Genomic DNA, 21,653 nt, shown 5'->3' with positions numbered 1-21,653 from the left:
TTCCTTCCTGCTTTGACCAGACCCAGGCAGTTCTGCGACAGGCGTGGCTCGAGAACATCCGCCCGGTCTTAGTGATTAACAAGATAGACCGCCTGATCGTGGAGCTGAAGTTCACCCCGCAGGAGGCCTACTCGCACCTCAAGAACATTTTGGAACAGGTATGTCATTCTTCACTTCGGCATTTCAGAAACCAGGGTTCCAAGAAGAGCTGTAAGGAGGCTGCTAGGTTGCGTGTGAAGCATCGCGACGGGAGCTCACCTGTGTAGAACTTGTCCCCTTAAGGCTCCTGTGCTCTGGGATTGTCGCAGCACAGCAGAGGCCACCGGACACGCGTCCTCTCGGGAGCCCCCTCCTTCGGAAGCGTCGTCCTCGAGCACAAAGCTCGGGTGACGGGTTTTTGTCCTGTCCTGTTTAAAGGCGGGTGGTTTGGTTCCAACGGGAAGCGACATTAGGAAGCTCTTTGGATTTTTATGGGCTGTCTTGAGATGAAACTTGAGCTTAGTGTTTCTTCGTTTTATGCAGCAAACACTTAGATATGATGGGCAAGCACAGGGGAGGGCCGCCCCACCCAGCTCCGGTCCGCAGGGAAGGGGGGGTTCGGAGATGTCTCATGCCAGAAGCCTTGAGATTAAAGGAGGGTGGTGCCCGTGAGGCAGAGATGTTTGAGACGAAGGGGTGAGACGCACAGCCACGCGGGCACGGGAGAGCGTCCTGCCGTGTCCTGTTCGGAGGCCGCGGGCCGTGCGCTCCCGCTGAGGAGTGAGGCCGTGCTGCACGGTGCTGGCGGCGGGAGTGGGGGGGTCGGCAGGCTTCGACTGTGTGACCCCCACACGCTGTGCGGAGGGGGCTGACCTTCTCCTTCGTGACGACGGGGCGCCAATGCTGAGGCTGACGCAAGACTGTGCTGAAGGGAGGGGCAGCGAGGGCAGAGCGGGGACAGGAGCAGGTCGGCGGGCCTGGGTCCCCGAGGGGACGGACAGACGGATGGGGACGGCACAAGTGAGACCCCCCCGCCCGCCAAGGAAGAGCAGGGCCCGTGGGGCCGGCAGGGTGTCTGCGCAGCAAGCTCCGTTTTCTCTCCAAGGTGGGAAACCAGGGGCAGGGGCTGGGGGTTGGAGTTGGGAAGGGTCTGGAGAGAGCGGTGGGAGTTCAGGGAGCCGGCGTGAGAGAGGGCCGGGGGGTGACCAAGCCGCAGAGTGGGACCGGGGGGTGGAAAACCACAGATTCCAGTGATGCCCGGCCTCAGTCCCGGAACACAAGTTAAAGGTACCGCACATTAGTGTTTGCATTAAAATAGTGATCCCCAAAGTGACCTTCCAGAGCCTTGCCTTTCCGTCTGCTGGGTTTAGAAAGAAGGGCTGGTGGCCTGCAGGGCGTTTCCTGTTGTCGGTGTCACCCTAGTCCTCGCCCAGGCCAACCGACGGGCGGGTCCAGGCTCAGCGAGCGCTCTCGCAGGGTCTCCTGCCGCGGGGGGCGCACCGAGCGTCCGAGTGACCTCCTGCCGTCTCCCCCTCGCTCCCAGGTCAACGCGCTGACGGGGACGCTCTTCACCTCCAGAGTCCTGGAGGAGAGAGCAGAGAGAGGGAGCGAGCCCCGGGGCAGCCCCCGGGCCGACGCGGGCGAGCTGGTGTACGACTGGAGCGCGGGCCTGGAGCACACGGACGACTCGCACCTCTACTTCGCCCCTGAGCAGGGCAACGTGGTCTTCGCCAGCGCCATCGACGGCTGGGGCTTCGGGTGGGTCTGTCCACATCCCCCGGGGGGGGGGCGGGCGGGCAGCGAGACGGGCCTGCCTTCTCCCCGAGGCACAGCAGCTGTGCCCGGTGAGCGGCCCCCACGGACCTCCTGTCCTCCCCCGGGAGGGGTGGTTGGAGGCGGGGACCAGGACAGCTCCCTCCGGCCCGCCCCTTTCTGTGGGAGGGGCGCCCTCCTTCAGAGAGACAGGAGAGATTGCAAACTAGTAATATAGTAATAAGAAGTAACAGTTGATAGTCACATAAATTATTATATACAAGTAACAAACTGTCATTTATGTATGTAATAAACACAAAGGGAATAACATAGTAGAAAGTAAAACTTGGGAAAATTAAAGTCCGCTAAACAAAAAGCTGTTGGGTCACTGGGAACCACAGTTTACCGGAGCGAATCACGCGGACAGGAGGGGACACTCCAGCACGTCTGGTCTGGAGCTGACCCCAGAAACACCAATCAGCCTGTAACTGCTGAACTTGAACTTGGGTCGTCGATGGGCTGTCTCTCTGTCTCTCGGCCTTCAGTGAGACAGGGAGGTGGACCTTCAGCTGTTCCCTGTCGTGTGAGCCGTGCTTCCGGGCTGCTGCCTGGCACTCTTCACGGTCCTGGGTCCGACCGGTATCGTCAGAGTGTTGGGCCGGGCGCAGCCGACCGCGGGGTCCCAGCAGCCTCCCGGCTGACGGGCATGCTCGGCGCCAGAGGGCGTTGGCTTCGGGTCCTTTCCACAGTGGGCGAGGCAGCAGGCGTCTTCTCCGACGCCGGTCCCTGCCGAGCTGGGCTCGGACCTGAGCGAAACACACCGCTCCCTGCAGAAGAGAGACGTTTCTCTGGGTCCTTGACCCAGACCGAGCGGACCCCGCACACGGCTCCCGCGTGGGCCAGGTGGCTGCCGTCACGGGGCCGGGGGCAAAGCCGGTGCGACCTGCTCTCCCAGGGCTGTGGAGGGCCGAGTTGAGGTGCGTGCACTTCCCCCTTGACCCACGTGCCGAGAAGCCCCGTGGCGGCCCCGGCTGTGGCGGTGGTTTTCTCCGTGAGCAGGAGGCACCCGTGGCAGCGAAGGGCTGGAGGAGATTTCTGTGGGCACCACCGCAGTGCGCAGCTGGAGCCCATGTTTCCTTGGCCACTGTCCTGCCCGTGTCCGTGCGCAGCGTTAAGGAGGGGAGACGTCGAGTGACCTCCGACGCACGGGAACGGAGGGGGACATGAGCAGGAGCACGGGCTCTGGGGCTGGACTGCTGGGCTCGGGTCCCGGCTTCACGTGCGGCCCGTGTGACATCTCTGTGCTTCTGGGCCCTTTCCGCACGGAGGGCGAGGGCCCTGGTCCCCGCCTCGTGGGAGACGGGCGAGTGCGTTGGGTCGCACGTCCGTGGCACCTTGAATGGCACATGCGCACAGAAGCCCTCCGGTGGCGGCGGCACGCACACCTGTCGTCACTAGTAATGTAAGCCCTTGCTTTTCTTCCAGAATCGAGCACTTTGCCAAAATCTACAGCCAAAAAATTGGCATAAAAAAGGAAGTCCTTCTGAAAACACTGTGGGGAGATTATTATATAAACATGAAGGCTAAGAAGATTATGAAGGGCGATCAGGTAATGTCACATAGGTCCCTTGAAATGTTGGTGACAGTCCGGCCTTAGATGGCACCTCTGGTAAAGGTGTGCTTTGGCTGTGGTTTATGCGAGTCAGGTGGTGAAGGATTTTCTCACTGTCTGCATGTGGTTAAAGTCCGTGAACCTTGCATCCGAGTACTCCTTAAATAGAGTCCTTTACACTTGGGGGACAAACCTCAGGTCCTGGTCCCTTGAAGACACGTCGGTTGCATCCTGTGTTTGTGTGTCCCCTTCAGCGTGAGGAGACCTCTCCTCCACACACCTCTGCAGGGCCAGGCCGCAGTTCCATGTCACCCGAGGCCCCTGGGGTCCCGGGCCCGCCCGTGAGTGATGACGGGAGAGGGGTGCACCCTGGGGCCCTGCCTTCCCAGACGGGCTGTGCCGGCAGCTGCTGGGCCCCGAGGCCTCAGAAGATCCTTTACTGGAAGCTTTTTTCCGAACGTGAAATTCAGAGTCTTATAAATGTATTCTCATGAGGAGCGTGTAGATTCTTTCCTGGCGGTGCTCCTGACGGCACAGGGAAGGGAAAGTCAGGAGCCAGCCCCACCCGTGCTCTGGTTTTAGTGTGCTCTGCTCTCTCTGGGTAGGTGATGCCTCTCCACGCTGAGATCGTGCTGTTCATGTAACGTGGCTGCTTTTCTGCTTGACGTGCCGGGAAAAACCACTGTGGGCGTCTTCCCTGGCCATCGAGAGCTTTAATAAACAGTGGAGGCAAGAAGGAGCGGGCCGTCGAGTGGGAGAGCACTCGCGGGTTGAGAGCCCGGCGTTGTGTCCGGGCTCGGCTCCCGCACCGGCCACTCCGTTCCCTGCGTCTCGGTTCCCCGTCTGTGGAAGGGGGGGCTGTGACGACGGTGTGGTGCCCCCCAGGGGAGGCCCCGGCACCCTGCATCGCCGTGTGCTGGGCGTGCGCCCGCGTTCACGGGATCGCCCCCGAGGCTGGGCGTAGTTTCCGTCCCTAGGTCCAGACGCTCTGATGTCGTGGGTGAGGCTGCGGAGGGCATCTTCCATCCGTGTTTGTCTTCATGACGCCTTTCTGTAAACCGGGCGTTCGGAGGCGGCCACCTCACGTCCTAGCACCGGGCCACCAGCTCCTCGAGGGGGAGGTGGCAGTTCGCAGTCCCTCTGGCGGGCGTGCGAGGCGGTCCGTGGCGAGGGGCTCTTGCTGTCACGTTGCATCGTCTCCGAGAGCAGTGGTGGGGGGTTTGTTGTTAGTTCCCTCTCCCTTGGAGGTGATTACTTCTCACCTGCAAGCCCACCCTCGAGCACGAGGTCCACGGAAAGGCCTGCGCGTGCAGCAGGGTCAGGGGTTCGCCCTCAGCTGGGGCCCGGGTGTCTGAGGACAGCGGCGGCCTGTCCCCTGCAGGGTCGCATCGCGTGTGAGCCGCAGTCCCGGGGGACGGGGACGACGTGCTGTTGCAGCTGCCTCCCTGCTGCATAAGAATCTTCCAGTGGGACGGGAGTCACTGACGACGGAACGTGTCGGTGGTGGCTATTTAAGGTGCCCGTTAAATACGCGAAAACCTGAGCGTGCGTGGTCTTCTTCACAGGCGAAAGGGAAGAAGCCGCTGTTTGTGCAGCTGATCCTGGAGAACATATGGAGCCTGTACGACGCCGTGCTGAAGCGGTGAGACTGTGTGTCTGGGGCAGCGCCGCCTGCCGCGGTCGCCAGCGCGAGGGGTCCCACCGGGGACAGCCCGGGGGGACAGGGAGGGTGCAGGAGCCCGTTCAGACGCGCCGGGCCCGGGGCCTGGGGACGACGGGAGGGAGCGTGTGTCGCCCAGGCAGGGACGGCAGGCGGGGCGGGCGGGGGGGGGGGCGGTGCTCTGCAGCGTGCTGAGCTGCTGAGAGAGCCGGTGGGATGGATAGGAACACGGGGCCCTGCTTCCAGCAGCCCAGTTTGGGGTCAGGTGGCGGCAGGAGCGGGCGAGCTGCTGGACGGCCGGGGCAGGGCTGGGCAGCGGGGCAGGTGCTTGCTGGACGCACGTGTAGCAGGACGCTTGCTGCAGTGGGTTCAGGTCTTGGGGGTCCCATAGTGGGCGTGGCACCTTGCTGGGCGTGTCCTGGGAGACTGGCCTCGCCGGGTGACCCGGCTCGTTTCGGGAGACTAGAACGGGGCCGTACGCGCCGTTTTGAGGACGGGTCCCCTCCAGAGGGCGAGAGCAGAGGCCGCAGCCCCTCCCTGCCTGTCTTCCATAGGGAGTGAAGGTGCTGTGTTAGCGGGGAACGTGTCTAGCCGCGTGGAGTGCATTGACTCACTGCCCCTCTGTCTCCCCCCTCCCCCGCCCCCGTGTTGTGCACCACTGCAGGGACAAAGAAAAGATCGACAAAATCGTGACCTCCCTGGGACTCAAGATTGGAGCCCGGGAAGCTCGGCACGCAGACCCCAAGGTGCAGATCAGCGCCATCTGCAGCCAGTGGCTGCCCGTCTCCCGCGCCGTCCTCGGTATCCTTCGTGCGGGTGGCAGTGCGCCGGGTCACGGGGGGCGGGGGGGGTTTTACTGGCAGGAAACCCTCTGGAAACAGTGCTCTCCAGTCCACAGTAAAGTGACTGCGGTTTTTCACTGGTCTTTGAAACTATATTTAGTGCTTAATACAAATTAGCATTTATGGCAATGCCAGTCTAAATGAGTGCACTTTTAAACAGGTATTTTTGTGTTTGTTGAGTGATCTGTGAACACATACGCTTGTTGTCTTACTAGGTTTTACACACAGGTGGGTAAGTTGGGTGTCCGTACTAGACGGCTGTTTTCTTGAGGGCCGTGTACCCTTCAGCGTGTTGCCGTTTCCCGTCGTGTCAGTGGTTCCAGCAGACTGACTTTGAAACAGCTGTGTCAGCTGAAGTAGTTTTCTGGAGGAACTTACACTCTCCTCTTCTCATGGATCTGCGTGTCCCACTCACACCCGTGTGGCGGGTGGGGGGTGCAGTGTCCTGGGAGTGGACCAGCGCGTCTCCCGGCCCAGGGCTCCGGTGGACCTCTTCCCCCACAGTGGCAACTGGCTCCGACAGCAGACTTGCTGGTGTCACAGCTGGTGGCCGATGGTGGCTTTATAAGAGTCTGCGTAGACTGGGACCCTGTGTGAAAACTTTCAGAATGTCAGGGTCGCAGGCAGCTCAGCCACCGAACAAGCTCTGTTGTCCTCCCTGGCTCCGTGGCTCACGGATGCATGAGCGTGTCTGTCATGGTGAGAACCCTGTGTGGGCTTGGAGGGTCCGTGAGCCCCCTGGAGTGGCCCCCGTGTTCTGAGAGACGGCGCAGGCAGTCATGTGGCCTCACGGCCTGGGCATTCTCCGCGGAGACGTGTGCACCGTGCGTCTGCGCCCCGGTGGAGCGCCCCCACTCGAGCGTTTGAGCCCTTGACCGCGGACTGCAGCCATGGTGTGCCAGAAGCTCCCCAGCCCCCTGGACATCGCGCCCGAGCGAGTGGAGAAGCTGATGTGCGCGGGGTCGCAGGCGTTCGAGTCCCTCCCCCCGGAGACCCAGGCGCTGAAAGCAGGTGAGGTCAAGGTGAACGCGGCGGGCACCCTTGTTTCGATGGCCCTGGGTCAGGGCCGCCCGAGACAGGTGAGCGGCCACAGCGCGCTGGGGACGTGGGAAAGTGCTTCCGGGGGCTGCGCTCTCCCCAGTGGCCCCGAAGATGGGCTCCCCGTGAGAGGGGCACCCCCATTCCAAGCTCAGGGAGGTCCCTGAACTTCACCTGCATGCACTGTCTCAACTCCTTCCCCCCGAGTCGGTGCGTTTGCAGCCTCCATCCCCGAACCCCCCGCTGCTGTTCCCGGAGAGCAGAGGGGAGCTGCTGCCACCCCCCCCCCCCTTTGTGAAGTCATCCGACTGGGTCTCACTGCACCCGGCACAGTGGGTCACTCCCGTCTCCTCGAGACACTGTCTCCCCTTGGCTTCCGGGCTTCCGTGTGCTCCTGCTTGCCCCCGTCTCCCTGACTCCTTGTTCTTAATCTCTGTTTCTTGTCCTCCTCCTCCTCCGTGACCTGGGAGCTGTGGGTGCCCCAGGCAAGGGCAGTCTCTGGACCTCGTCTGCTTTGCGCCTGCGTCCACTCCCCCGGCTGCACGTGGCGGCGGCACACCCAGAGTGCCCACGTCTGTGTGTCTGTCCCCCGACTCCACGCTCGGCGTCCACTGCGCACCCCCGCTCGCCTCCGGGGCGGAGAAGCGTTGCACACTCGCGCATCCCAGCCGGGGCTTCTGTCTCGTCCCCCCTCCTGCCCCTCCTGTCAGAGGGACCCCCGCCCCCCTGTGGGCCCGTCGGGGTCACCTTGTTTCTCGCCCTGAGCTTAGCCCGCCCCAGGTCCCGTTTGTCCTTCCCTCGGAACACGCCCGGCGTCCACCCGCTTCCCCGTGTGGCCCCTCTGCCTCCGCGGGCCGAGCGTGGGCGCCCCCTGGCTGCCGGGGCAGCTTCCCAGCCGGCGTCCCGGCTCTGCGCTCGCTCCCCCAGAGCGAGTGTTCCGTTGGCCGGCAGCACTGTCTCTGCGAAAACGTCGGGCGGGCGACACTGCTCCCCAGAACCCCCCGCAGCTCCCCCAGGCGAGGCTGCCGCGCGAGGGGCTCGGACCTCCAGCGTTCTGTCCTTGTTCTGTCCTTGTTTGAGTTCTGCCGGTGGAATACTTGGGTGTGGGGCGGTTTTGTAAAAAACACTGAAACAATTGTACACCTCCAGTGTAGGCTGAGAAAAGTGTCAGTACCTGCTACGAAGTTGTATGAAATTTATAGATTTAGGGAAAATTGGCATCTTTATAATAATGGGTATAAATTTACTTCTCAGCTTCTCGTCACTGTCACGATAACGTATTTTGTCTGTTTTCTACCTTGTTATCACGGGGCTTGGAAAAGCCTTTTCTGTGTTTCATCCATGAGCTCCCTTGCTCACTGCTGACCCCTGGTGACCGAGAGCCCTCACTGCAAGCCCTCCCTCCGCACCGCAGGAGGCGGGGAGGCGAGGTGGAGGGCCCACGGGGGCTGTCCCCCAGCCCCCTCCCACCTTCTTGCTTTTGCTTCCCTGTCCGCGTCCTTGCCCGTCGAGTCGTTGCTGTGCTTCTCCAGCGGTTCTGTGGGCTTCCAGGTGGGGTCGTTCAGATGATGCCGCAGTCAAAGCACCTGAGTCGCTCCCCAGAACACTCGGGGTCCCCAGGGAGGGCTCACAGTGGCACCTTTGCCCCCTGTGTGTGCAGCGTTCCTGCGGTGCGGGAGCGAGGACGCGGCCCCCGTCATCGTCTTCGTTTCCAAGATGTTTGCGGTCGACGCGAAGGCTCTGCCCCAGAACAGGCCGCGGTGAGGCCGGGCGCGGGGCTGTGGGGGCGGCGCGTGTCGGTGGGAGGCGGGTGTCTGAGCAGGGTTCCTGCTGCCGTGTGCACCCCGCGGGGGCCGCGGCCTGCCAGTCCGTCGGCTCGGGGTCGCTGGGGACGCCTGGTGGGCCTTCCCACTGTTGCCCAGCCGGGGAGAGAACTGGGGGGACCTTCTGCCTCGGGGGGCGGGGGGCCTGGGGCCAGTGGCCGTCTCAGCCAGCCGCGGCAGTCCCTGCCATTTTCCTGCCCGAGCCAGCGGAGAGGCTGCCGGGTGCTCACACGCCTGTGGTGTCCCGCAGGCCCCTCACTCATGAAGAAATCGCGGAGAGGCGGGAGCGCGCGAGACAGAGGCACGCGGAGAAGCTCGCGGCGGCCCAGGGCCAGGCGCCCGTGGGGCCCCCCCCGGACGAGAGCGCCCCGGACGCGAGTCCGGACGGAGAGGAGCCGAAAGGTACCGCAGTGCCGCGCAGCCTCGCCGCCGAGCCCGTCGGGCTTCACTGGGGGCGCCCTCCCCCAGCTCTGGGGCTTCGCGCTGTGGCTGGGGCTTTCATCGGCGCTCTCTTGCGCCCAGTGCTCTCTTGCGCCCGGCGCTCTCTTGTGCCCGGTGCTCTCTTGCGCCCGGCGTTCCTTTCCTGGAGCTGGGCCAGACGCACGTTGTTGGGTCGTGTCCCTTCCGCGTCCGGGCAGCCCCCAGACGGGAGGGCGCGCTCTGGGCCCTCACCACCCTTCCGCTCCCGGCAGGTGAGGAGCAGCCGGGGGACAGTGTGACCCCCGACCCCGGGCGGCAGGACGAGAGCGGCCAGGAGACGTTCGTGGCGTTCGCCCGGGTGTTCAGTGGCGTGGTGCGGAGAGGAAAGAGCATCTTCGTCTTGGGGCCCAAGTACAGTCCGGCTGAGTTTCTGCAGCGGGTAAGAGTTGGAAGTCCAGCGGGACCCTGTTGTTCCAGGGCTTCGGTGTCTTTCCAGTTAGTGTGGTGGGTGGTTGCCTTATTGGTGGATTTATTGTGTCTCAAGAAAGGCACGTCCCGATGAATTCCTGTATCTCCTCTCGCGTCGCCTCCATAACACTTGGCAAACCTGTCTCACTCGGTAGCATTTAGGGAACTACACTGGTGTGTGAACCACGTTTTCAGGCCTTAGTAATTATAAGGCTTTTCTCTTTGGGCCAAGAAGAAAGAGTAGTAAGAACAGATGTCACGCTAGAGGCAGGACAGTGGAGATCTTCAGGAAGTAGGGAGATCCAGAGTCTCGGTGGCCCCGGTCCAAGGCGTGGGCAGTCAGCAGGCGACACGCAGCAGGTGCCCGGCAGGCGGGTCCCAGGAGCTGATCAGGACATATGCACACGGCGTGCGTAGATCCAGAGCCCAAGGGCAGGAGGGCAGCCACAGGCTGGGGCTGCGGCGGGGCGTCCCTGGACATACACACGCCTTGCGCACGGCAGTGCCGTGGTGGCGGCGGCATAGCAGGGCGCCGTCAGCAGCTGCGGTCCGGCCCCGGGACAGCCCCACGGGGACTCGGGTCGGAGCCGCCCCGACCAGCGCCTGCGTTCGTCCCGAGTCGTCCCGAGTCGTCGCTCGCACGTGGGGGCGTGTCTGTCCACGGAGGAGGCCCTTGTGAGCGCTTCCGCTGGCGTCTCATTGTTGCCTCCGTGAGGATCACTGATCCTGCCTGTTAGACTTTTTCCTCCTGTCTTGTGTTTCGTTGCTGTTCTCAAAGCTAACGTTCTAAAAAATGCCTGTTTTCTACTGCTGATTTGTAGGCACACAGTTAATTTTTGTATGTGGGTGTTGTGTCCAGCGGCCTTGCTCAGCCGTCTGACTGACTGTAGTTTGTGGTTTAAGTGACTGTCCCCAGCGTCCGCACATCACCCCGTTGCTTCCTGCTTGACGCCTCCGTCCAGTGCTTCTCTCCAGGCCGCCTGCCCTCGGGGCTTCCCTGCAGGGCTGCCACGGGTCAGAGCACACGCGCTCACACGCGGCACGCGCCCGGGAGGCCGTCGTTTTCGTGACGTTCCCGAGTTTCACTTGCCAGAGGAGCCCCCCGCCCCCCCCGCCCCCCCCCCCCCGAGCTGTAATGAGTCTGTGCGCTGTGCTGCTGTGCTTGTCACTCGCGGTACGTCTGTGACGCTCGTTTCCCCGTCATAGTACTTGCACGGAGCCTGGGTCCTGTGGGGGCCGCAGAGACATTGGTCATCGAAACGCCTCCCGAGTGCTGGCAGCTCTGTGGGGGCCGCCGAATAACGGAAGGCAGCGTCTTGAATAGTGTTCAAGACACTAAATAATTCTCGACAACACTCGAGTAATTCGAGACGGTATCTCCACAGGATAAATCTGATGTAGAGGGCGCTCCTAAATCTATTTTCCGTGTAGCATATTTGCACCTTAAGAAGCAGCGCCTTTTCCTGTGTTTCTGAGCACTGGCGTCAGCGGCTGCTGAGTGCGTGGAGGGCGTCGTCGTAAAATTAGAGCAGTTCTAAGGGGTAAGAGTAACGGTGGCTGTTGCGGTAGCAGCACCGCCGTCACCAGGACGGTCCGTGCCGGTGTTCACACAAACACTAGCGAGGGGTCGTGTGTGGGGGTTTTTGTTCGTTAGTTTCTGTGGGGCAGCCAACAGAGGTTATGACAGAGTTTATGTTACAACTGATCCGTAAGGCTTGTGATTACGTGGGATTCTTGACTATTTTTAAATACGTGAGAGGTTTCACCATTGTAGATTTTATTCACAAAGTGAGACTGATTTTCGTGGAACACCGTTTCGGAGCTGCGTGGTTCGGATCTACACAAAATGCGCCTGCGCCCCCTCTGACTTAACAAAGGAACGTCACTTCGTGGACGTTAACTGACTCTTTCATTTAAATGCAGTCGTGTTCCCTTCCCCAGGTGCCCCGAGGCTTCTCAGCCCCGCTGGACGACCTCCCGCCGGTCCCGCACATGGCGCGCTGCACGCTGGAGCACCTGTACCTGCTGATGGGGCGAGAGCTGCAGGACCTGGAGGAGGTGCCGCCAGGGAACGTGCTAGGTAGGCGGTGCGGGGGGGGGGCCCCCCCGTGCGAGTCTGCGGGGGGCGGGGGAGGTGTGTGTGTCGCGGGCCTCATGCTGTCTGCGAAGGGGAGGGCGGGCCTCTCCTCTCCTTCGGCTCCTCTTTCCCGGGGTGCGGAGGCTGTCACTCGGCGCGTTTGCGGGCTCAGTAACTTGCTGTGAGCTATGGGGGCTCTTCTGGAAGAAAGGGAGCACCGTGCAGGTTGTCTGCCCGTGCCCTGGACCGTGGCGTTTCTGCTTGGTGGCAGGGAGAGTTCCTGCTAGCGCCAGGGTTGGCCCGGATGCCTGCCTCTCCTGGCTCCGGATCCCTGGAACCTATTCAGGCTTGCGTTTCTTGGAGAACAGCCTCATTTCAGTAATTAGGGTATTTCCCTTCCTCGTGTTCGTTAGAAGAAATGGTGAATTTCCAGTTTGGTCACTTGGTTGGGTTGGGGACCCATTTCAATGCCTCCATCAAAACATCTGGAACTAGTTACCGGCCTTCCGGTCAGAATGACCTTTTTAGGCACATTTCACTTGGTCATTGATCTAGAAACGAGTGCATGCAGCAGTAGCCGCAGTTTCGTAAGCCAGGTGTTTCATAGCGGCAACTTTTCAGAGCCAGGAGTAGCTGTAAGGCAGGACGGAGGGGACGGCCAAGGCTTCTGGCTCGGTAACACGTGAGAAGCGTACACAGCCCACGAGAAAGCGAGCTGGCAGCCGAGGGTAGTGCATGTGGGGTTCCAGCTGTGGGGCTGCCGGGCTGAGACCAGGTTTGCGGGCACAGTTTTGTGGAAATTTAGGGCAGGCTTGTCCTCTTACGGGGCGTTCGGTGGGGCGTGGGAGGGAGGGAGATGACAGGCGTGAGACGGGGGCTGGTTTGGTTGAGCTGGTCAGTCTGCGTGTTCCAGCTGTCTGTGCACAGTAGCCCACCCAGCGCCCGGTGGCTGAGCCCAGACACAGCCTGAGCTTGGTCGTGAACCTGCGGCTGAGCTCGGTCTGGCCGGACCTCCCTCTCTGGTCTGCTGGTTGGTGCTGGTTGTCGCTGGGACTCCGGTTGGGGGTGGGGGTGCCGGCCCTGGAGCGCATGGCCGTTCCGCCTGGCTGCCGGGCGTCCTCACGGCGTGGTCGGTGGCCGGGCTGTGCCCCGGAGCAGGTGAGCATCTCAGTGGGAAGAGGGAGGAGGAGGCCTTTTCAGCTTTTGTGACCGAGCCTGCGTAGCTGTCAGCCTCATTTCCGCCGCATTCTCTTCCTTGGATGGAAGTGAGTCACTCGAACTGGCCGGCATCCCAAGGGTGGGAACGAACCCCACCTTCTGATGGGGGACACGTCAGAGAGTTTGCTTCAAAACGGCCACACCGCTAACCATGGAGAATCTCTTGTTTTCCTTTGTATTTCCACAGGCCCGTGATAAGACGCAGATTACAAATTAAAACATAGTGATGTTTACAGTGATCAGGGCAGGCCAGTAAATTTCTTTCTTTCTTTCTTTCTTTCTTTCTTTCTTTCTTTTTTTTTACTTTTGTTCACTTACAGAAAAAGTTGTAATTCCCGTGTAATGGGAAGCTAGTGGCAGGGTGACGTGACTGATGCCCGTGTGCTTTCCCTCAGACACGACAGAGTCAGTTATCAAACGCAGATGAGGCTCTTTGTTGGGGGAGGAAGCGAAAACGTTGTGTGGCATTCTCGAGCAAGTCAGGGTGATGTCAGGGCCTGCAGGGAAGTCCTTTCATTGGCGCTTGAGAGATGCAGGTTTCAGCCATAACGGGGGGGCGGGTTATACTGACCGGTAAGTGGGGCATGTATTTTGTGTCTGGAAATAGTTAATGTAAAGCTCAGAATTATTTAATTCTAACCTGATGTTGAAACGTTGGTGTGCATGGGGCCGGAGAGACCCCACATGTTTAAACACAATAGCTCTTTGTTCAGCTCCCCACCGAGAGCGTCCCCGAGGGCGAGGGCCGGCCGGCCTGCTGCAGACGCCCGCCCGCCCGAGAGTGAGCGGAGACGGAATTAGGATTCCAGACCCTCGGCCTTTCCCTGGACGCTCTCGGGTCTCTTCCATACGGTTAAATCTTTAAAACTTTGGGGGCGCGTTTTAAGAAGAAATGGGATACTCCTCTTCTTACAGCATGAGGAGAGTAATAAATACCGCCTCGCCTCTTTCTGAGCTGGTTTCCTCCCGCCGGGGGCGGTCGCCGGGCCGGTCAGAGGTCGGAGTGGTGCGAGTGTGTGTGTGTGTTTCCTTACTCCAGCGGGGTTGGTCCCACGGGTTTGATTCAGTGTATTTAAAGGAAAATCTGAAGTTTATGACTCTTAAGCCTCGTCGTACTTTTATGATACTTTAAATTCACTAACTAGTGAATTTTTTTTTTCAATATATCTTATTACCAGCCTTGCCACTTCGAAAGAATTTATTTTAATCAGTAAATAATTAGCAGCCTTACTAGTCACGTCTTAACATTAGCTTAGTTTCAACTGATGGTAATCATTTTTCCTTTACCCAGGTGATAATGGTTTTTTCTCCCGATGTATATAATAGTTGTGTGTCTCATTTCTTTTCCCTTTTCTCTTGCGTGTAAGACTGTGGTCAGTACTAACAGTTGCAGCTGCTCTTCTGTCTGGTTGCGCCCTGACCGTGGTGAAACTGTCCTGAGTGTTGTAGTTTCAGGTTTGCTGATGCCTGCTGGTTCGTTAGCACCTACTCAGCATGCTAAGAGAAAATCTTACTTAATTCAGGGGTAGATACTGAACTGTACGGATGTGTCCTCAGCATCTGAAGGCAGTTACAGAGCGGCTCCTTGCCAGAAGTCGTGTCCCGAATTGTGTTTGATTATTTCCTGATTATGAAGATGCCCTTTTATCCCCAGAGGGGGGAGGGAAACGGCACTTGATCATTGCGTTGCGTAGTGACTTCCTGCAGTGTCGGGTCTGGTTTACTCTGGTCTGAGGCAGATTTTTCTCGGACAGGGAGTAAAATTGGTCGCATTTTCTCGGTGTCATGGTCATTCCAAAACGGGAAGTTCCCACCTCTCCCACCCTTTCAAGCTGCACTGACCACTGGAAGCCACTAGCCACAGATGCTCAGTGCCGTGTAGGTGATGACACGGGTCCGCTTGGAAAGTACAGATGCCAAATGAGAGTCACCCCTTCCCGTAGGGACCGGTCTTTTTATTTTGTATGTGTACATAATACTTTGTTTGAAATGGTGATAAAAACACAGGACGTGGGCCCTCACCAGTGTGGCTCAATGGGTTGGGCATTGTTACCCAAACCCAAAGGTCGCTGGTTCGATCCCCGGTCAGGGCACAGTCCTGGGTTGCGGGTTCCACCACCAGTCAGGTTGTGCACAAGAGACAACCAATCGATGTTTCCCTCTCTTTCTCCCTCCTTTCTCCTCTCTCTAAAAATAAATAAAATGTTTCTAAAAATTACAGGGTGTGGCAAAAGTAGGTTTATGGTTGTTCATATGGAAAACAACATAATAAAAATACAAGAATAAATTGGTTTGCATACTTGCAATTATAAAACTACTGCCTTGCCCCGTATCATATAAAATTTGGTGCTTTAACCATTTTGAGTGCGGTTCAGTAGGATCGATAGGTCTTTAACACCAAAAATGTAGACTTTGCCTGTGTTGCGACCTGCACGCTTTTCTCTTAGAGATAGGTAGGTTATCTCTTCTCTCCGTGTCTGCACCTTTCGTCCGGGCGCACGTGCTGTCGCTGTCACTCCAGGGCAGCGCGGAGCCATGGTGGGACGACGGCGCCCCCTCCCTCACGCTGCGGGAGCCCCCGCGTCCTCTGGTGTGTGCCTCCCTGAGGCCCGGTCTGGACAGCGTGCACGGTACAACAGAGAGCCCCCCCTCTTTCTGGTTTCCGGATCGACCGTGAACGTGCGTGTAGGTGTCGAGCTCCATCACGGGGTCCCCCCCCACGTCTTTCAGGGGACACGTGTGTCTTTCTTCTGGCCCACGTCCTCTGCGGATCGTGTTGGTGCTTCTTCTGGCAGCAAACCGGCGGCGTCTTCCAGGGACACACTCTGTGCTGAGGGTATGTCAGTGTGTTGCCGCAGCAGTGAGCTCAGTTTGTGGAGAACTCTTTACATAAAGTGTAAGTTTGCCTGATTCGTCGGTTTTTTTTAATCTATTTTATATTTGTGGAGGTCAGGGGTCAGTATTGCTGGAATTGCGTGAAACAACAAGTGAGGGCGTGGTTTTTGCTGTTGTTTAATCTGCGGGACAGTTTAAATGGCACAGTTTTCTGGTCTGTAAGAAATGGGGTGTCAACAGCCATGAAACCAGCTTTTCCTGGTTGGTTGTCAGGGTTGTGATTTGATAAAGTTATAATCAGTTGTTATCCCTCTGAGGTTCTTTTTATTTTTCGTTTATGTTGATTTTGGTACTTTGTGTTCTCACAGATAATCATTTCAGATTAATCATCCAGTTCATTTGCATGGAGACTAGTATTAATATTGATTATAATAATATCAGAGTTAACAAATATTAGGGCTTATTTTATGTCAGATACTACTAGTTCATATTCAAGAGTGATTATCTTCTTGCAAATGAGATATACATTTTTTAAAAAGACTTCATTTATTTTTATAGAGGGGGGAAGGGAGGGAGAAAGGGAGAGAAACGTCGGTGTGCTAAAGAAACATTGATTGGTTCCCTCTTGAATGCCCCCTACTGGGCACCTGGCACGCAACCCAGGCATGTGCCCTGACTGGGAACCGAACCAGCAACCCTTTGGTTCTCAGGCTGGCACTCAGTCCACTGAGCCACACCAGCCAGGGCAAGGCAGACACATTTTACCTTTTAAGTCTTTGCATTCCATTGCTTCTGGCTCTCGGGCAGAGCATAGGGATAGCCAGAGCTACCTAGTGTTCCTCGTGTATTTCTGCAGAGTTTAAGACACCCTTAGGCATTTTGAAGGATGTTAGAAAGTGTGGGAAACATTGTTTTAAAAGAAGTGAACACATTTGGTTTTCATTATAAACATTCTGGAGTTTCGTTGGTGAGAGCAATTCAGCCCGCGTGTTCCTCACGAAAGGCCATCCGCGCAGTGACATTTTAGTGCAGTAACACTGTCCAGGGCCCCAGAGCCAAGGTGACGTCGCCGCTGGAGGTCGGTTCTGTGTCTCGCTCACGCCGCGCCTGCAGCTAGCCGCCGCCGCCGCCTCCCCTCCGCGTGTCCCGGGCGCTCGGCGGGCACACAGGTGCCCGGGGCGGCAGAAGGCGAGGCCATGCGATGCCAGAGAGGCAGAGGCATTCTGAGCCTCGGCTGCTGCTTCCTAGTTCTGGTCTGTTCCAGAGGAGAGCGTTGCCCTGGGCTTCCCCCGGCCAGCGTTGTCCCCAGGAGTCACCGGAAGCCCCTTCGTGCTCCTCGCAGTGAGGAGTGCTTCCCAGGGGAGGCAGGGCTCAGGCGCCTGCTGCTCCAGAGGCTGAGATTTCGTGCCACGGTCTCCAGGGCGTGATGCCCGGGAGCCTGAGCCCCACTGGTCCTTTGTCTTTACCTCTCCTGCGCCCTGGCCCGTGCTCTGGCAGTGGTGCTCTTTCTTGCGGTGTTCTTCGAGTGTTCTGTGTTCCGTAACTCTTGTCACTGCCGAGTCATCTCAGATCATTAAAGCCGGACCAGTACCAATCTCTTCCAGGAAGACGCTTTCTCATTTTCACGGAAGGTCCTCTGCTGTGCGGGCCTGAGCCGCAGCAGCGGCCAAGGGTGCTTCTGTCACAGAACCTTGCGCCCTTGGCCCCCTTGCTCCGGGGTGTTTGTGAGGTCCGGGGTCTCTTCTTCGGGCTTCTGGGAGACCAGCTGCTTTCTCAGCAGCGTAAGTTCATCCTGGTGTGCCTGGGGGACCTTCACTCCAGTTCCATTGTTCAGAGTTCTCGGCGTTTGGAGAAGATCTTCTCTTACCCTGTGTACCTTTTTCTTTGGACGTTTCACTTGAGGTTTGGGAGTGGAGGGACGCGGGAGAGGCCAGGGTGGGTATCGGCGTTTTTGATGAGCCTTCCTTCCTCGGGATCCAAAGTCTCTTGAAAGAAACACAACGATGCGCTGGTTTTCACACGTGGTGTCAGGTGGTGTCTGCTCTGAGAAGACAGCCCCGTGTTTGCCTGCTCTTGCAGTATGGTCGTTCGCTCACCCGTCTGTGCACGCTGGTGGGTGTGTGCTTCTGTGCTACCTGCCCACATGGTTAGGTTCCCGCGAGTACGGCCGCCTCTCGTGTGAGGACCAGCGCTGGGTGTTCCCGCTGAGACCTCTGGCGGGCGGTCTCTGGCAGGCGGGCCCCTCCCGCGGGAGTTCCCACACCTGAGCCTGTGCCGTCAGGCAGTGAGGTTGGGCCAGGTGGTCTGTGCGGCCTCCCTTCTCTCGTGGCTGGTTTGTCAGGACCCTCCCCACTGCCCGAGACTGAGGTTTTCTTGTCGCCTGTGATTGCCCGCTGTCCTCAGGGTCCTCTCTGCCTCTCTGTCTGTGGAGTGACATTCAGAAAGCCACCGGACAGGAAGAGTGCCACTCCGCCCCTCCAGACAGCTCCCCTCGCAGGCAGCAGCTCTGAGAAAGCTGAGGGACCGGCTGCGTGGCCGTGCCCCCGGAGGCCCAGGCAGCTGCCGCGTCCTCGCGCCGCGTTCTCTGGAAGCACAAGCCGTGACCCTCACGGTCACCGGCCTTGATTCCGGGCAGAGGTTGAGCGGCTGCCTGAGTCTGACCTCTGAAGCCGCCCTGCCCGCCTGTGCAGGTGATGGAAGGCCGCGCAGCCGGCCAGCCTGAGCCAGGACCGCGGCTGCGCCCCGACGACCACAAGGGGGCGGCCTTCCCCGCAGGTTCCGGCCCGTCTGAGAACAGAACGGAGACGGCGTCCCTGGGAGCGCCTGCGGGAGCCCACGTGTGACATCTGTAACCGAACCCTCACCTCCACGTTTGCTAAGATGCTCAGCCGTGGGCTGAGGGGCACGTGGGTGCTGAGTGGGCTGTTTGCGCCGCGAGCGGAACTTCGTTGACTCAGGCAGGACTGCTCTGGAGACCCGGCCCGACCCCGTGCCCAGCCCGGAGTCCTGCACGCGGCAGGCAGGCGGTCCTTATTACTGGGCGTTTGGAGGTGTCTGATTCGTGGAAACGGGGACACTGAGATGTGAGCGTAGCTTGCTGCTCAGACCTGAGGAGCGACTTCAAAGCCGTCACTTTAGTTTGTTTTGGCCCTTTCTCTCTCCTGCCCCTCCCAGCTCTCCTCCGAATACTAGGGCATTGTTTCGGTTGTGTATTTTTTTCCCTTTGGTTTCCTCTTCATCTTGGAAAAGGAGTTGTAACTCCTTAGGTGGTTTCTACTTGGAAGAAGCATTATTATGGAAATATATGCCTCTTCGTGGGCAGTGAAGCAGAATATAAAGTACCAGTAACGTCCTGCTCGCCCGTGCAGTTAGAAGCACGTTGTCACAAGGTTTGTTTTATGTCTCCCAGTTGACTGCCTGTTAATTTACGGCCGCTCAACGCGTAATTGCATTGACGATCATATTTCAAAGGACTTGGGTCGGTTGGTTTAAGTGCAGAGCTGCAGTAAGAGGAGTTGTTATTCCTCCACTGTGTGTACACCCCCTTCTTCTTTGACTCTGGAGTGGCCGCGAGAAACCAGACAGGCTTTTCGAATCGGAGGCAAAGCCCCGCCCCCCCCCCCCCGGGGGTGGCAGTGGGGTCGAGAGGGGAACGTCTCCCTCCAGGTCTCTGCAGAAGCAGCAGGTTTATTGTCTAACAGTTGTTTTTCTTTGAGCCACAAGCCTTCAATTTTTTCCAAAACGACAATTATGAAATTTCATTTTCCAAGCGGTTTACATGCTGTCGTCATATTTGCATATCTTTCGTTAACGGATACCAAGGATGCCACGCTTACGAATTCACTTGAGAGACGCCTCAACTCGACTGAATCCGCTTTCACATAGGTGTGCTGCGTGCCAGGTGTGCGGGGAGTCGCTTCTGTGTGTGTTCTCACTTAAGCCGCACAACCAGCTGGAGTTGAAATTTGCGACCCTGATTTGGTTGAAAACCGAGACGTTTTTGACTTACACAACTGATGACTAGCCCAGCCATTCCGTGTTAGCTGGATTGTGTGTTCTGTACAGTTGTGTAGCGGAGGTTATTTCAGAAACCGCCGTTACGGATTCTCCCCCCTTTCCGTGGCTGTCAGAATGAAAACATGCTACTTTTTACCTTCTGCGTCTCGAGTCCCCGAGTTTTGCAGGTCGTGCGGTCCAGCCCCTTCCCCCTGTGAAAAGGGGAACCCGAGTCTCAGGGAGGCCGGGTTTTCTCTGAGCTCGGGCAGCGGGGTCTGGAACTGGAGCTGTCTTCCTTCCGGAGGGAAGCCGATGGGAAGGACGGGGGGCGGGCAGAGCTGGCTTGGCTCCGCTCCGGAGGGAGACGGGAGAAGCTGCCGAGCCATGAGGAAGCGTCAGTTCCACCCAGCATGGAAAGGGACACCGTACAGAGCCGAGACGGGGAGGCACCCCCGCCCCCAGCCCCCCACCCCCCCCACGGAGAAACTCCTCCCGGGGGCCCCCCGCACCTCCTTGTCGCTGGTATCACTTCCGAGGAGCCCAGGCCCCACGGCCTGGCTGCCTCGCTTCTCACTGCTCTTGCACACGTCGGGACTTTCAAAGAGTTGTTTTTATTGAGATGTAATTGGCGTAGAACCTTGTGTGAGTTCAAGGGGCAGGGTTCGACGATTTGGTGCATTTACGTTTGGAACGTCATGGGACTGGGGCGGTAGTGGCACCCCGTCACGCCCCGCGGTCACCGTCAGTCCTTTCTCGTGACGAGAGCAGTGAGACCGAGCGACCCGGACGTGCGTGACACAGTGCTCGTTGCTTACAGTCGCCATGCTGGGCGTGCAGCCCCCGGGTGTCTCTGCCAGTGTGCCAGGTGGCACCCTGACACAGCACGTCCCCAGCGTCCCACCCCGCCAGCCTCCGGTGACCGCCCTCCTGCTCTCTGTGTCTGTGGGCTTGGCTTGTTCAGACCCCACGTGTAAATGGTGACAGACAGCATTTGTGTTTGCCTGGTGTCCTGCACTGAGCGCGATGCCCTCAAGGTCTGTCCGTGCCATTGCACAGGGCGGGCTTTCCCTCTGTGTCGTGGCTGAACAGTAGTACTCCGTTGTGTGTGTGTGTGTGTGCGTGCGTGCATGCGTGTGTGTGTGCATGCATGCGTGTGTGTGTGACAGCCTCATTGTGCATTCAGTTGTTGATGGACACTCAGTGTCCGTGTCCAGCTGTGAGAGTGGTGCAGTGCACCTGGGGGGCACACACCCTTTGAAATGGTGTGTCTGTTTGTTGGGTTATGCATGCAGAACTGGAACCGCTGGGCCCTATTTTCGTTGTTTTTACTTTTTTTCAGGAACCTTCATACTGTTTCTATAGTGGATAAACCAATTTACGTTCCCACCCACGGGGACTACATCGGGGCTTTCATACCTCTGCGTCTCAGAACATGCTGTCTCTTCTTCCCAAGTGCCCTTTTTCCCTGCGCTGCCTGCACAGCCCGGGCTCAGACCCCCCACCCCCCGCCGCCCCCGCCCTGTCGGCAGCCCAGCTGCTCCCGGGGGGACTCCTGGCTCCTTCCTGCGAGTTCCGTGCGCTTTTTGCCCCTCGCTCTCAGAACACGGGTTCCGTGGTGCTGCTCGTGCTCTCGGTTGGTGTCTCTGCACCCTGGGGGCAGGCACTGCCCGTCTTTGGGCCTGTCTGTGCAGCCCAGCCCGGGCCCTGGATGCAGCGGGTGCACGTCCCCAGGCCTCACGTCCCAGCGTGGGTGGGGGTGAAGAGACAGAGGCTGGGCTGCTGTGCCCTCCCCGGCGCCCCTTGTGGGCAGAGGGGAATGGGATTCTGGGCAGGACGAAGAGCGTGTGGCGTGTCTGGGAGATGCCGTTGCAGTCACTCACTAGTTGGCTCGTGTGTCGTTTCCAGAGTGCGTGTGGGGAGGGTGGGGGCTGCA

At 58.9% G+C, this 21,653-nt stretch overlaps 1 protein-coding gene across 1 annotated transcript in view; it reads left to right on the top strand.

Moving 5' to 3' along the window:
• EFL1 (elongation factor like GTPase 1) overlaps nucleotides 1-21,653 on the top strand; it is a 55,258-nt gene that overhangs the window by 4,957 nt on the left and 28,648 nt on the right. The window contains exons 6-15 of the mRNA XM_045825039.1: nucleotides 21-158; nucleotides 1,523-1,737; nucleotides 3,217-3,340; nucleotides 4,909-4,985; nucleotides 5,668-5,804; nucleotides 6,734-6,856; nucleotides 8,544-8,643; nucleotides 8,957-9,108; nucleotides 9,399-9,565; nucleotides 11,536-11,674. Of these exons, the coding sequence (XP_045680995.1) occupies nucleotides 21-158; nucleotides 1,523-1,737; nucleotides 3,217-3,340; nucleotides 4,909-4,985; nucleotides 5,668-5,804; nucleotides 6,734-6,856; nucleotides 8,544-8,643; nucleotides 8,957-9,108; nucleotides 9,399-9,565; nucleotides 11,536-11,674 (1,372 nt within the window). The remainder of the gene's footprint in view (nucleotides 1-20; nucleotides 159-1,522; nucleotides 1,738-3,216; nucleotides 3,341-4,908; nucleotides 4,986-5,667; nucleotides 5,805-6,733; nucleotides 6,857-8,543; nucleotides 8,644-8,956; nucleotides 9,109-9,398; nucleotides 9,566-11,535; nucleotides 11,675-21,653) is intronic.

Source organism: Phyllostomus hastatus, unplaced genomic scaffold (genome assembly GCF_019186645.2).
Source record: "Phyllostomus hastatus isolate PE091 unplaced genomic scaffold, TTU_PhHast_1.1 phas_scaffold_555, whole genome shotgun sequence".
Classification (NCBI taxonomy): Eukaryota; Metazoa; Chordata; class Mammalia; order Chiroptera; family Phyllostomidae; genus Phyllostomus; species Phyllostomus hastatus.
Note: the sequence above shows the minus strand (reverse complement) of the source record. Positions and strands in the feature narration are given on the sequence as shown.